The 12443-nt window shown below is 44.3% G+C and overlaps 1 protein-coding gene across 1 annotated transcript; it reads left to right on the top strand.

The window, feature by feature from the left end:
- The first annotated feature begins 1711 nt into the window (after positions 1-1711).
- LOC149383058 (uncharacterized) lies at positions 1712-8617 on the top strand. The gene is made up of 2 exons (XM_089627668.1): positions 1712-1822; positions 8471-8617. The coding sequence occupies exons 1-2, from the start codon at positions 1712-1714 to the stop codon at positions 8615-8617; spliced, it is 258 nt and encodes an 85-aa protein (XP_089483794.1).
- The last annotated feature ends 3826 nt before the right edge of the window (positions 8618-12443 follow it).

Genomic DNA, 12443 nt, shown 5'->3' with positions numbered 1-12443 from the left:
TACTTTATTTATCATCAATTTTCCAATAGGCCATTAGCAGAAAAAGTTAAATCTTTAGGCGGATTATGAAAGACAAGTCTTCGGGTTAAGAGTATTTTTGTTGATTGATTTTGTGGAGAGAGTTGGTGTTTTTTGCGTTTGTTTGCGAGGGATTTATGCCCATTGTGGTAGAAAGACTATTGTATCTTTCCATAACATAATTCAGGAGTTTAATACTTGTATGGCAAAATCTGTGGTGTCCAAGCTTGGCTCTTCTGTCACATTTTTTTCCCCTGGTAATAGAGAATGATATCTATCCTCTGGGAGTGTCTCTGCAGTGTCTGTATGGTAATTAGATAATAGTACATAATTAAAGGGGTACCTATATTATCATTGGAAGTCGTATTGGTCTTTAAGTAGGAGAGAATTGTGGGGAATATTCTTGCAAAATAATTTTGGGAGAGCCAGGCCTTATTTTTCCTATAATACGGTCTTGTTTTGGTTGTGCATATTTAATGGGGGAGTGGGTTAAAAACGGGTTTGTTTGCACGGTTTTTTTGGCCAAAGGTTGCGGATAAATTACACCTTCTCCAGAAATTAAAAATAGGAGTTTAATACTTGTATGTTAATACCTATGGTCTGCAAACTTGGCTCTTCTGTCACGTTTTATTGCACAAAAATATATGTAAGCATCATTATATGTCTGATTTCCAAATATTTGAAGCCTATCATATGGTCTCATGATGATTATTGTATATGTTACAACCCTTTGGGTAGAACCCATCCCCAAAAGCTAGATATTACGGAGAGGGTACCCAAGAGGTTATAAACTCACATTCCAAGCCCATATTTAAGCAATGTGAGACTCTCACATGTCAATCTCATACTTCACAATGTGAGAGTCAACTAGGATCGTAACAATACCCCACGCTTGAAGAACCAACGGCCACGTTGGTCACGGTTGGCACCCCCTTTAGGTCCAAGCCACCACTCCGAGTGTTGGAACCAAGATGGACCCGCTCTGATACCAAAACTGATACAGCCCGGGATTTCGATCTCGTGACGGGAGCCGTAATTAAAAAAATTCGTAATTAAAATAGCTTGGGTCTTTCACAAAACCTAATCCCTCTTTCTTGAGAGTGATTAAGATAATTTTTTATTCATGAATAAAGACATATTTATAGATAAATCTAACTTACAACCGAATCCTACCGGGAATCCTACTAATAGGAATCCTACTAATTAAATAATGCAATTTAATTTATTTAATTCGTAATTAAATAAATTCCTAATGCGAAAAAAAAACACCTAATACATAAATAAAAAAACTCCGTCTTTTGTCACTTCTTCCGAAGGAATATTTTACCATCGAGAGAATCTGTAACAGATACATATATGGTGTTCAAGTTTGACTCTTGTGTTACATCTTCTGGATGATAATCGTTCTATTCAGCTTATGTTATGTCTGTATTTTCTGTGTTATTTTTCTTTTATCACGTTTACAAGTTAGAAAAAAGAAATGCGGCAGTTTCCTACAGTTGCAGATAGATATGCCCTGTTTGAAATGATTTAGTGAATAAATAAACAAAAATCGAAGAGCGTTTTGAGACCAGTAGGCCCGGTATCAAAACTGCCATCTAATTGCAGAACAGTCTACCGATCGACGCTCAATCAGAAATCGTATTTATTTTATGGAGGAATTCAAGGAAATAATCCATAAAAGCAAGGGAAAATGGTGGTTCTTCGTTTCCAAGCATGGGCGTACGTTCGAATCATCTTTGGCACGTTTCTCGGCGGCGCTCTATGGTTCTACGTCATGGACCAACTTGAAAAGAGCTTCAAGGTCTGGTTTATTCACTTTTATTTTTTTCTCTTTTCAACTTTTTACTATATATTCTTAAAGTTTCTGTTTCGAATTTCTTTCACATGATTTTTCATTATTTACTTTCTACCTAAAATCATATTATTAAACTAAACATCATAAGGCATTACCAATTCCATTTTCACACACAATATGAAATTCTCACACTATCTACCAAAAACATTGGAAACGATAAGCTCTGATCAACTAACCCCAAAATGTATCTAAAGCCTAAGGTTACAGAAACTTAATTCGTAATAAGAAATAATAAAAATGGTGGATTAATTGAGGAGATATATTACCATTAGCCTTGTGGATTCGAAGGACCTTGCTTCCGGTGACACTTCTGATCTAAGCGATACCTTGCGAGTCACAGAGAACCACTCTGATCGGTGACGGAGTCAGACCTTCTTCGCTAACTTGTATATGATGTCTTCGACCTAATACCCCAAACAAAGAACTCATTACTGAAACACCACGAATTCATATAATTCCGTACACATTTCTCAGCTATACTAGTAATGGCTACGCGCTACGAGAGAATGATTGTATAATGAAAACGAGTAAGTTTGAAGAAATTCAAATTCGTTTTTAAGAGCTTCAACTAATAGGTATCAATTATGATAATTTTGATCTGATGGGCAATGATTTATAAAACTTAACTATATAATTTATATGTAGAGATTGTTGTATATGAATATTTGTAGAGAATTTGAGAGGATTTGAGAGTTTTATTGAGAAGAAAGTTTGACTTGTGAATAAAATGGTGAGAATTGGTGTGTATTTAAAGTGAAAAATAAAAGTGGGGTATTTTGCAAAAAAAAAAGGCTAAATTTCGAGCTCAAACTGTAATAAACAGACACTTTTTTTTCAGCCATCCAGATTCAAACCGTTGAGATTAACTAAAAAAAACAAAAAAAAAAAACAAAAAAAAATACATATCACACACACACGGACACACCACACTCGCACACAGCCACACACACAGTCACACCAACGTCTTTATTTTTCCTTCTCCAACGGTATTAAAGCCTTCCGATAGCATCCGAAAGTCTCTGCCACTTCCGACAAGACTCGGAAATCACCTGCCAGCTTCTGTGGTTACCGGTAAACGGAATCTCCGAGAGGCATACTTCACGTGCGGAACTGATTCCTTCCGTGGATTTCCAGTCGAATGCGGAGGATGAGTCTCAACAATGCGCTCTGCTCAATTTAACTAAATTGAAAATATGTTTGGTTAAAACTTAGAATAAATTGTATTTACGCCTGCTGTGGCAAGTTTTTATTTTTATTTTTTTATGTATATAATATATTTATACATATTTATATATTAAAAAATTTCTTAAGTAAGTTTAGTAATGAAAGAATATTTGGTGGATGGATTGTTTAGAGAGTATATTTATAATATAAATTAACTTTTTCTTCTTTGTTTCCCTTTTTTTTTATTAATTGGAGAACTTAAAAATGGACATGGTGGGTATGATGAATTTACAATCTTGTCAAATCTCTTATTTTCTCTCAATCTTTTTTATCAAACAACTAAAGCTGTCGGGGGAAAATCTACTACTCTCCGTCTTAGTTCAATTGTAATTAATTGGTTAATGACTGCACATTTTTTTTAAACATAATTGAGAAGGTATATTAAAAACATATCTATTATTGTTGAGAATGTACATAAAAGGATATAAAAGATGGTGAAAAATTAAAATCGATTTTACATATTAGAAAACAACTTCTTTCATTAAATACATGAAATATATATACATATATATTATATATATATGACACATATAAATTATTTGTATGGTGACCTTACTTTTGCGTTATATAAATAAAAACTATATAGTATAAAAAAAACGTACGTGGTTGGTATAATAAAATAAAATTAAAAGGGATCAAAACTTTAAAATATTATTAATTAAAATATTTTGTTATAGTTTACTCCAGCAACAAATAATTTTATTATCATTATTAGCATCACCAAAATCAAATTACTTTAATAATTTATAATTTTGAATCTTATGTATACAAAAAGTGTTATTTGTAAAATCGAAACCAACTATTTAAAGTAGTAAATGCTTCAATATAAAAATGTTAACCTATTTTTACTCAAGTATGGAAAAATATATGTATTTACATTCATTCCATGCATAAAAAAATAAAAATAAAAAGAAGACAACAAGTGAGTATTGTAAATCAATTATCGATGATGTGACAAAAAAAAAAATTATAATGCTGCCAGAGAGAGATAGAGAGAGCTTGAAAACATGATAAAAAAAAAGTAAAAATAAATATTTATCTAACACCACAACATGCCGCGTGTCAGCGTATTAAGAAAAGTTGTTATAGGCTTGAGTTCTTATTAACATAACACACACACATATATATATATATATATATATATATATATATATATATATATAACTAGTAATGGGTACGCGCTACGCGCGAATGATCCTAAAACGAAAACAAGCAAGTTCGAAGAAATTCAAACCGTTGATGAAAATTTTGGTAAAAGTATGTGTTAATGTCTGAAAATGGATCAACACGAAAACCAGTCCGCGGTTCGGCCTAGGGCCGGACCCTATGACCGCGCGGTGGTCGAACGAGGAAGTTGTCTCGGCACTTGTCGTCTCCGCCGTGTCGGAAAAGGGTTTCCGACGTCTCTTCACCTGAAAAAGAGAGAAATGTGAGCTAAAGAACCCCGGAGGGGTTTCCTCCGACGGGCACTCCGACGCTCAACATTAGTCCAAGTGTCTTGGTTCAACGTTCTAGAGAGAGAAAGTCTCAGATGATAGAGAGGCAGAGGTTTTGTAAGTCGTCCGAGAACTTACCTCCAAATGAGGAATCTGAAAGTATTTATAGGAGTGTGCTGAGTCAGGGTAGGATGGTCTTTTCATTTTTCCCTTGATTTTTGTAGGGGCTGACCATGCACAATGCTTTAACCTTCCTTGCCCTCGGCGGGGCTGAGATTTTTCCTTCCTTGCCCATGGCAGGGCAGGGATTTTCCTTGCCCTTGGCGGGTGGGATTTTTCCTTCCTTGCCCACGACAGGGCCGGGGTTTTCCTTGCCCTTGGTCGGGTTGGAGTTTTCCTTGCCCTTGGACGGGTCGGGATGTCGCCCCCCTTGCCCTTAGTAAGGCCGAGACATTTCTTTCCTTGCCCTCGGCGGGGCTGGGATTTTTCCTTCCTTGCCCATGGCAGGGCAGGGGTTTTCCTGGCCCTTAGCAGGGCTTAGATTTTTCCTTCCTGGCCCTTGGCAGGGCTGAGACTTTTCCTTCCTCGCCCTTGGCAGGGATGTGATTTTTCCTTCCTGGCCCTTTGCAGGGCTGGGACTTTTTTTTCCTAGCCCTTGGCAGGGCTGGGATTGCCTTCACAATTTTTGGGTTGGACTTCCTCCTGGAGGTCGAACCTGGCCTGGAGGTCGAGCCTGCCTGGAGGTCGAGGCTGCCTGGAGGTCGAGCTCGCCTAGGGGTCGAGATCGCCTGGAGGTCGAGCTCGCCTGGAGGTCGAGCCTGGCTTGGAGGTCGACCCTGGCTGGAGGTCGACCCTGCCTAGAGGTCGAGCTCGCCTGGGTGTCGAGCTCGGGTCGAGCCTGGCTGGAGGTCGAGCCTGGCCTAGAGGGCTAGCGTGGCTGGAGGTCGAGCCTGGCTTGGAGATCGGGCCTGCCTGGAGGTCGAGCCTGCCTGGAGGTCGAGCCTGGCCTCGAGGGCGAGCCTGGCTGGAGGGCGAGCTTGGCCTGGAGGTCGAGCTTGGCCTGGAGGTCGAGCTCGCCTGGAGGTCGAGCTCGCCTGGAGGTCGAGCTCGCCTGGAGGTCGAGCCTGCCTGGAGGTCGAGCCTGCCTGGAGGTCGAGCCTGGCTTGGAGGGCGAGCCTAGCTGGAGGTCGAGCCTGGCTTGGAGGTTGGGCCTGCCTAGAGGTCGAGCTCGTTTGGAGGTCGAGCCTGCCTGGAGGTCGAGCCTGGCCTGGAGGGCGAGCCTGGCCTAGAGATCGAGCCTGCCTGGAGGTCGAGCTCGCCTGGAGGTCGAGCCTGCCTAGAGTCATTTTTTTCCCGATCTTTAATTTTTTTTTCCCTCTCTCATCAATATATTTTGTATATATTTTTATTTCAACTTGAATCCTGGTGTCGCCAGGCAGCGACAGTGGAAGCCATTTTTTTTTCCTTCCAATTTTGATTTTTTTTAATTGAACATAATTCCACTTATATATAATTGATAAAGTATGAAGTAAATGACATGGAGACTTTAAATATCATGAACATAAGATAATTATATACTTGTCATTTTCAAGTTCAAAATGTTGTTAAAAATACAACCAACGATCGATTTTTGACATATCGCAAAATCTAATCTAGATCGACAACCGAAACATGCAGGTAATACCAAAAAAAAAAAAAAAAAAAAAAAAAAAAAAAAAAAAAACAACTTCAAGAGCAGCCTACATTCTATATCTATAATCAAAAGAGTGAATTCAAGGACAAGTCATAAAAAATAAAAATAAAAACAGAGTTTGATTTCAACAAAAGTAACACGTTGTTTTTTTTCGATTTTTGGATTTTTCTTGAGCTTGGTGTTCAAATCTTGAGCCTGGAGGTCGAGCTCGCCTGGAGGTCGAGCTCGCCTTGAGGTCGAGCCTGGCCTGGAGGTCGAGTCTGGCCTGGAGATCAAGCTCGCCTGGAGGTCGAGCTCGCCTGGGGGGTCAAGCTCGCCTGGAGGTCGAGCTCGCCTGGAGGTCGAGCTCGCCTGAAGGTCGAGCTCTCGCCTGGAGGTCGAGCTCTCGCCTGGGGTCGAGCTCGCCTGGAGGTCGAGCCTGGCCTGGAGGTCGAGCCTGCCTGGAGGTCGAGCTCGTTTGGAGGTCGAGCCTGGCCTGGAGATCGAGCTCGCCTGGAGGTCCAGCTCGCCTGGGGGGGTCGAGCTCGCCTGGAGGTCGAGCTCGCCTGGAGGTTGAGCTCGCCTGGAGGTCGAGTTTGGCTTGGAGGTCGAGCCTTCCTGGAGGTCGAGCCTAGCCTGGAGGTCGAGCTCGCCTGGGGATCGAGCTCGCCTGGAGGTCGAGCTCGCCTGGAGGTCGAGCCTGCCTGGAATATTACTGAAGATTGCAATAATACTGAAGATTGCAAACGCAATCAGACTCGAACTTACACCACAAATCTGATCGACATACCTCAAAATAGATAATAAAAGAGAGCCATAAGAGAATAGAATAATAGAGTTTTACCATTATAACATTCTCTTGCTTTGCTAGCCATAAGCATGATATCAATGGTTCGAATAAACATTGTTGTGTAAACCAGCCTTCCATTCTCCACGACCACTTTGAATTCCTCTCGCTCTTTCGGTGTACACACTACACCGCAGAATCTCTTGCAACGCTAGTTTTCCGAAGAGCAGCTTTAAGTCGTGTGAAATTGAGACCAACAGATTAAAGATTTTTAAAATCAGAGGAAGGGAAAAAAACGAAACAGGGAGTTTTACCGATTAGAGGAAAAAAGGCTCGGTCAGGATTTGGTTGTCATCGCACTTGCAATGCTTCATTCCTTCCAAAGCAATTTCACATGCTCATCATAAAACCAGGTTATACCATATTCATTACAACACAACCAAACTATTCAGGAACATCAATTTGAACTCAAAGAAACACTAACAGTATATGACCATATTATATTTTGTATGCAACTTTAAGTTGTCAATTATTTTTGTTTTCTTTTTCTTCTGCTAAGCATATTCACAAACAGTTTATAGCGCATATACATACTTATGAGGGCAAACTCACCGTTGTCCTCGTCCTCATCTTCGTCCAAGCCGTCTACGATCGGTGTCGCCTCGACCGGTCCGCTCCAGTTTCTCAGCTCCGAACGATCGCCGCCGTACATTCCCCGGCGGAAAATCCGGCGTGACGGCGAAAAAACACCCGTCGATGAATCCGCTAAGATCTCTCGTCTTCGGAATCCCGGCTGATTCTTCTCCCACCGCCGGAGCTAAGCAGTTGAAGTGCAGAGCTTCGTTGCCTTGATAGACGATTTGGTGATGGTGGTGTTGAGAGCTTCTGTAGCCACTGCGGCGCAACCAAGCGCATATCCTCCGACGACAGTTTTCTTGCCCTAAAAAACGTATATTTATTCAAAACTTTCTTTCTTTTGACATATGGCTGAATTTGACATATGGTAGCACATCAAGACTCACCTGGTTTTCAGGAGGTAGAGAGTGAGCAAACGAGATGAGGGAGTGACAAGAGACAGGTTCGAGAGAGCAAGAAAGAGAGAAGATCGAGGTCAATCTAGAGAGAGTGCCAAAAAAGAAGAAGAAGTGTGAAAGTCAATCGGGTTCCAATTAGGAATCACGGATTCACGCTCTTCATCTCCACTTCATCTCCTAAAAATCACGCTCAAGAATCAACAAAATCCGAGCGATTAAGGAGAAAAAAAAAAAGCGAGTCCTTACCTTGGATGAGGCAGAGGAGTTCCGATCTCTCACGATTTCTCTCTCTTATTGATTCTCTCGCTCTCTTTCTTCTCTGGGTGTTTTTTGGGCGTGGTCGAGTGAAGAAGAAATAGGAAAAGAAAAGAAGTAAGATAAATGAATTTGATTTCTTTTTCATTTTTTAGAAGAAGACGAATCGATGGCGTGGGTTTTTAGAAGAAGACGAATCGATGGCGTGGGTATCGAATGAAGATGAAGAAGGAAGAGGAAAAGAAAACGCAAGGAATAGACCAATTTAGCCACGTGTCGCGCAAAGAAGGTGGCAAAGGAGTGCCACGTGGCATCCTCTGGATAGAAGTTTAAGTACCGTAGATTCTGATTATCTATGTTATGGAAGAGAGAGACACGAAAACAAGGCTTTCTTACCTTGATACGTGACGAACTCTGGCGTGGTTACTCTACTTCTCCGTTTAATGAGAAAAATGGGATGGGGCACAACTTTTTTCTTTCTTCTTTTCTTTTCCGCTTGCCTGCGTTTTTTTTAATTTGGTTTCTATTTCGGATAAGGAGAAAAAAAAAAAGACGACATTTCAACCAAGAAAAAATTGCTTTAGAGATGGTAACTGTTGTCGATCGTTTTCGGAAAACCCGAGACATTGAGAAGACACGTTGTTCAAATGGCCGATGATCAGGCCGGAGGTCTTGAAGAGCAGCAAGCCTTCCGTCACGAGTCGACTGGCAAGTCCTCGTGCCAAACTTTCAACTCCGCAAGTTGAGTCACTCTCCTCGAATTGAGCCTTGCTCCTCAAGTCAAGTCGTACTCCTCGAGTCGAGTCGTCTTCCTCCTCGAGTCGAAATAACTCCTCGAGTCAAGATAACTCCTCAAGTTGAGTCACGTGTCCACGAGTCGATTAACAAATCCTCGTGTCGACCTTGATTCCTCCAGTATGGACTTTTATGTTTCACGCAACTCATGAAATCTCAAGTCCCGAAGGCCCAACGGGCGGGATAAACGAAGACCACTAAGGCCCACAAAAGGTCGACACATCAGGCGCACGCCCCTCAAGGAAAGCGCGCGAGCGCAGCAAGCCACGCGTCGCGCCAATCACACCGCGCGCCCCTCAAGGAGAGCGCGCGCATGCAGGGCACTCTGCACGCTGCGCTCCCCTCTTCTTGGCGGAGCGCGCTCTCCAGTCCAACAAGGACGAGCTACAAGCCTCCTAGGCCCCTCCAACTACTATAAATACCCCCATCTCCTTAAGGGGAAACTCATCCCATTCATTCCCTTGAATACTCACTCTTCTCTCTGCTTCTCTGGATGCCATCCTTGGCCTGAAGCGGATTCTCCACGATTTCTCGTTCTCAGAGATTCTGAAGCGCTCCCGGGGACTCCCGAGCGCCGCCTCTCTTGATCGAACGACTAATCCCGAGCCCACGAGTGCTCGTGCACTCCAAGAAATCGCCTACGCGTCCTGCATTTCCGACTGGAAATCGCCTACGTGTCCGGAAGCTCCGCCACGAAGAGGAACTCTTGACTTAGAGTCTCCCGCGTCTCCAAAAGAGAGAAAACACACATTCTCTCTTGGGTCACTCGATCCCAGAGTTCTGAGGCGTCGCCGAGGACTCCTCCGCGCTCCGTCTCCTCTGTCGAGCACACCCTCTAGGCTCCGCGCCTCATACTGCGTTACATACGCCTTGAACTACGTTCTGACCTGATCCCTATTCACACGGGTACGTAGGCAGCCTACACAAAAGGCACGGTCACTCCCCCTATTCACCCCTTCTGTCCTCTAAGAAGCCCTCCGACTGGAGAAAACCCAGCTCGAGACTTTCGAGTTCGCACATTTGGTTCGGGTGCGGCCACTTGGTCCGGCCTTGGGTCGAACCGCCCGAAGTTTTCTATAGTTGTTCATTTTCGTGCGATAACATTTTGGCGCTAGAAGGAGGGGACTTCCCGACTTGTTCAGCCCAAAATCCCTTCTCCCCATCTTCTTCTTCTCTTCTGAAAGCTCGACTTTCTCGGACTCGAGAAAAGATGAGTAATCAACTACCCATACGTTCTGAGGGCGCTAACAACCCTGATAATGCTACTGGGACCAAAAAATACTTATTGCGCTCCCAAGCGCGTGGTGACGAAGAGTCGCTCCCTGAAGAGAGCTCGACCCGTCCACCATCTCCATCTCCAGATATATCAGGGACGACTGCATCAAGGAGTTGGAGGAGAACACCCGCCTACTAAAGGCAAAGAATGCGAGGTACCAGAGCCGACTGGCTGCAAAACAACCTATGCATAACCCGGTGATTCCCAATGGGGATCCCGAGAGCCTCAATGAGGAAAGTCGCGACCGCGACCCAGATTACGAGGCTGCTGATGATTCGAACAATATCGAGACTTCTCTCACAAAGGACGGGGAACTCCCCGTTGTGAATGAAGCTGGTCCTTCGGATCCTTCACCCAAGACGGGGAATGCACCTGCAACCTCCCAAGAGGGGAACTCCCGACGTTCGGCCCATGACCGACTTGGTCAAGGGGAGAATGTTGCGGAAAGTCAGGGCACACGAAGAAGGTGCCATGTTAGACGAAGCATGCGCCTCCGTGCGGCAAGCCCGAATCTTAGGGATCATCTTACTGCCCAACGCAACAAGCGTGGTGATGACCTAAGAGAGCAACTAAGCTCTCGGCCAAACATCCCCCCGGCAGCCCCAACTAACGGGAACCGCCGTGCGGGTCAATGGTCTAATGAGAGGCGGCATGTGACTCCTCCCGAACAGGGATTTACTCTGACTACCGGTCTCGATGTGGTCACTATGATCCACAATCTTCGAAATGAAGTATGATATCTCCGAGAATATGCAGTAGGCAGAAGTGCGTATGGGGTCGTTGAGGAGAATTCTTCGCCTTTCACGACTCAGATATTGGCCGAGGTATGTACGGAAAATTTCAAACTCCCGAACCTCGCTCCCTACCATGGGAAAGCGGATCCCGTTTACCACATCCAGCATTATCAAACCTAGATGATGATGCATGGTGTCGCTCTCGGCGTAATGTGTCAAGCTTTTAGCCTTACCCTCGCCGGACCCGATTTCGAGTGGTTCAAGAACTTAAGGCCAGGAAGCATCCACTTGTTCAAAGACCTGAAAGACATGTTCCTAGCATGGTTCGCTATATCTACGGTCCAAAAGAAGACCAAGATGTACCTGTGGTCAATCAGGCAAGAGAGTGGCGAGTCTCTTAGGCGATACCTCGCCCGATTCACTGAAGAATCGAATAAGGTCAATCGCTTTGACGACAATGACGCAATCGCCGCCATAATTGAAGGCTTGCGAATGAGTGACTTCCTCAAGTCCGTCGTCGGCCGTGTCGCTTCTACTATGGCCGAGTTAATGACTCGAGCCAAGACCTTCATGGGAATCGAAGATTACCTCGACGGCCGCAAGAGCAACGATCAAAGCTCTCGCCGCCGAGACGAACCTAGCCACGAGCAAGGCGACTCCCGTAAAAGGCGAAACAGAGGGGGTCAGACTTCGAATAGACAACCTCAGATGCCGCAGAAGCCGCGACTTGCAGAAGACTTTAAGGACTACTCGGCGTTCACACAGTTGAACACGACGCCGGATCAAATCTTAGCTTTGGCGCGTGACAAGTTCACCCCAACCCCCCGGCTCCAATGAAAAAAGACCTCACGACCGGTCTAGATATTGCGAGTTCCATCAGAAATACGGTCACTTGACCTCCGAGTGCCAAAATCTCTAAAGGCAAATCGAGGCTTTGATCCAACGGGGTGAGCTGAAAAAGTTCGTGTTGCGCATGATATGTGATGCGGGCCCCACTTCAAGCAGACCACAGTCTAGCAAAGGAGAAGGAACATCCGCTTCTGCCAATCGAGCCACAGCTACTGCCGACGCCAATCCGTAGCTCCACGTTGTGACCACCATACTGGGAGGTTCGCAAGATGGAGATTCAGCCCGACAGCAGAAGAAGTTCCTAAGGGCCGTGGCTCAAGAAGACGCTGATGTCCACGTCAACTTTACGTACGAGGAACCTCCGTCCGTGCCTCACGAGACGATGTATTTCACCAACGAAGAGGCCAAGCGAGTTGTGCATCCGCACAATGATGTAATAGTGCCCAAAGCCCAAGTGGCTAATAATCTGGTGAAAAGGGTTCTCGTTGACAACGGCAGTGCTGCT

The sequence above is a fragment of the Urtica dioica genome, chromosome 10 (genome assembly GCF_054948205.1).
Source record: "Urtica dioica subsp. dioica isolate 48M chromosome 10, U.dioica_male_clone48M_v1_H2, whole genome shotgun sequence".
NCBI lineage: Eukaryota > Viridiplantae > Streptophyta > Magnoliopsida > Rosales > Urticaceae > Urtica > Urtica dioica.
The sequence above is the reverse complement of the archived record's forward strand: the minus strand, read 5'-3'. Positions and strand labels throughout refer to the sequence as shown.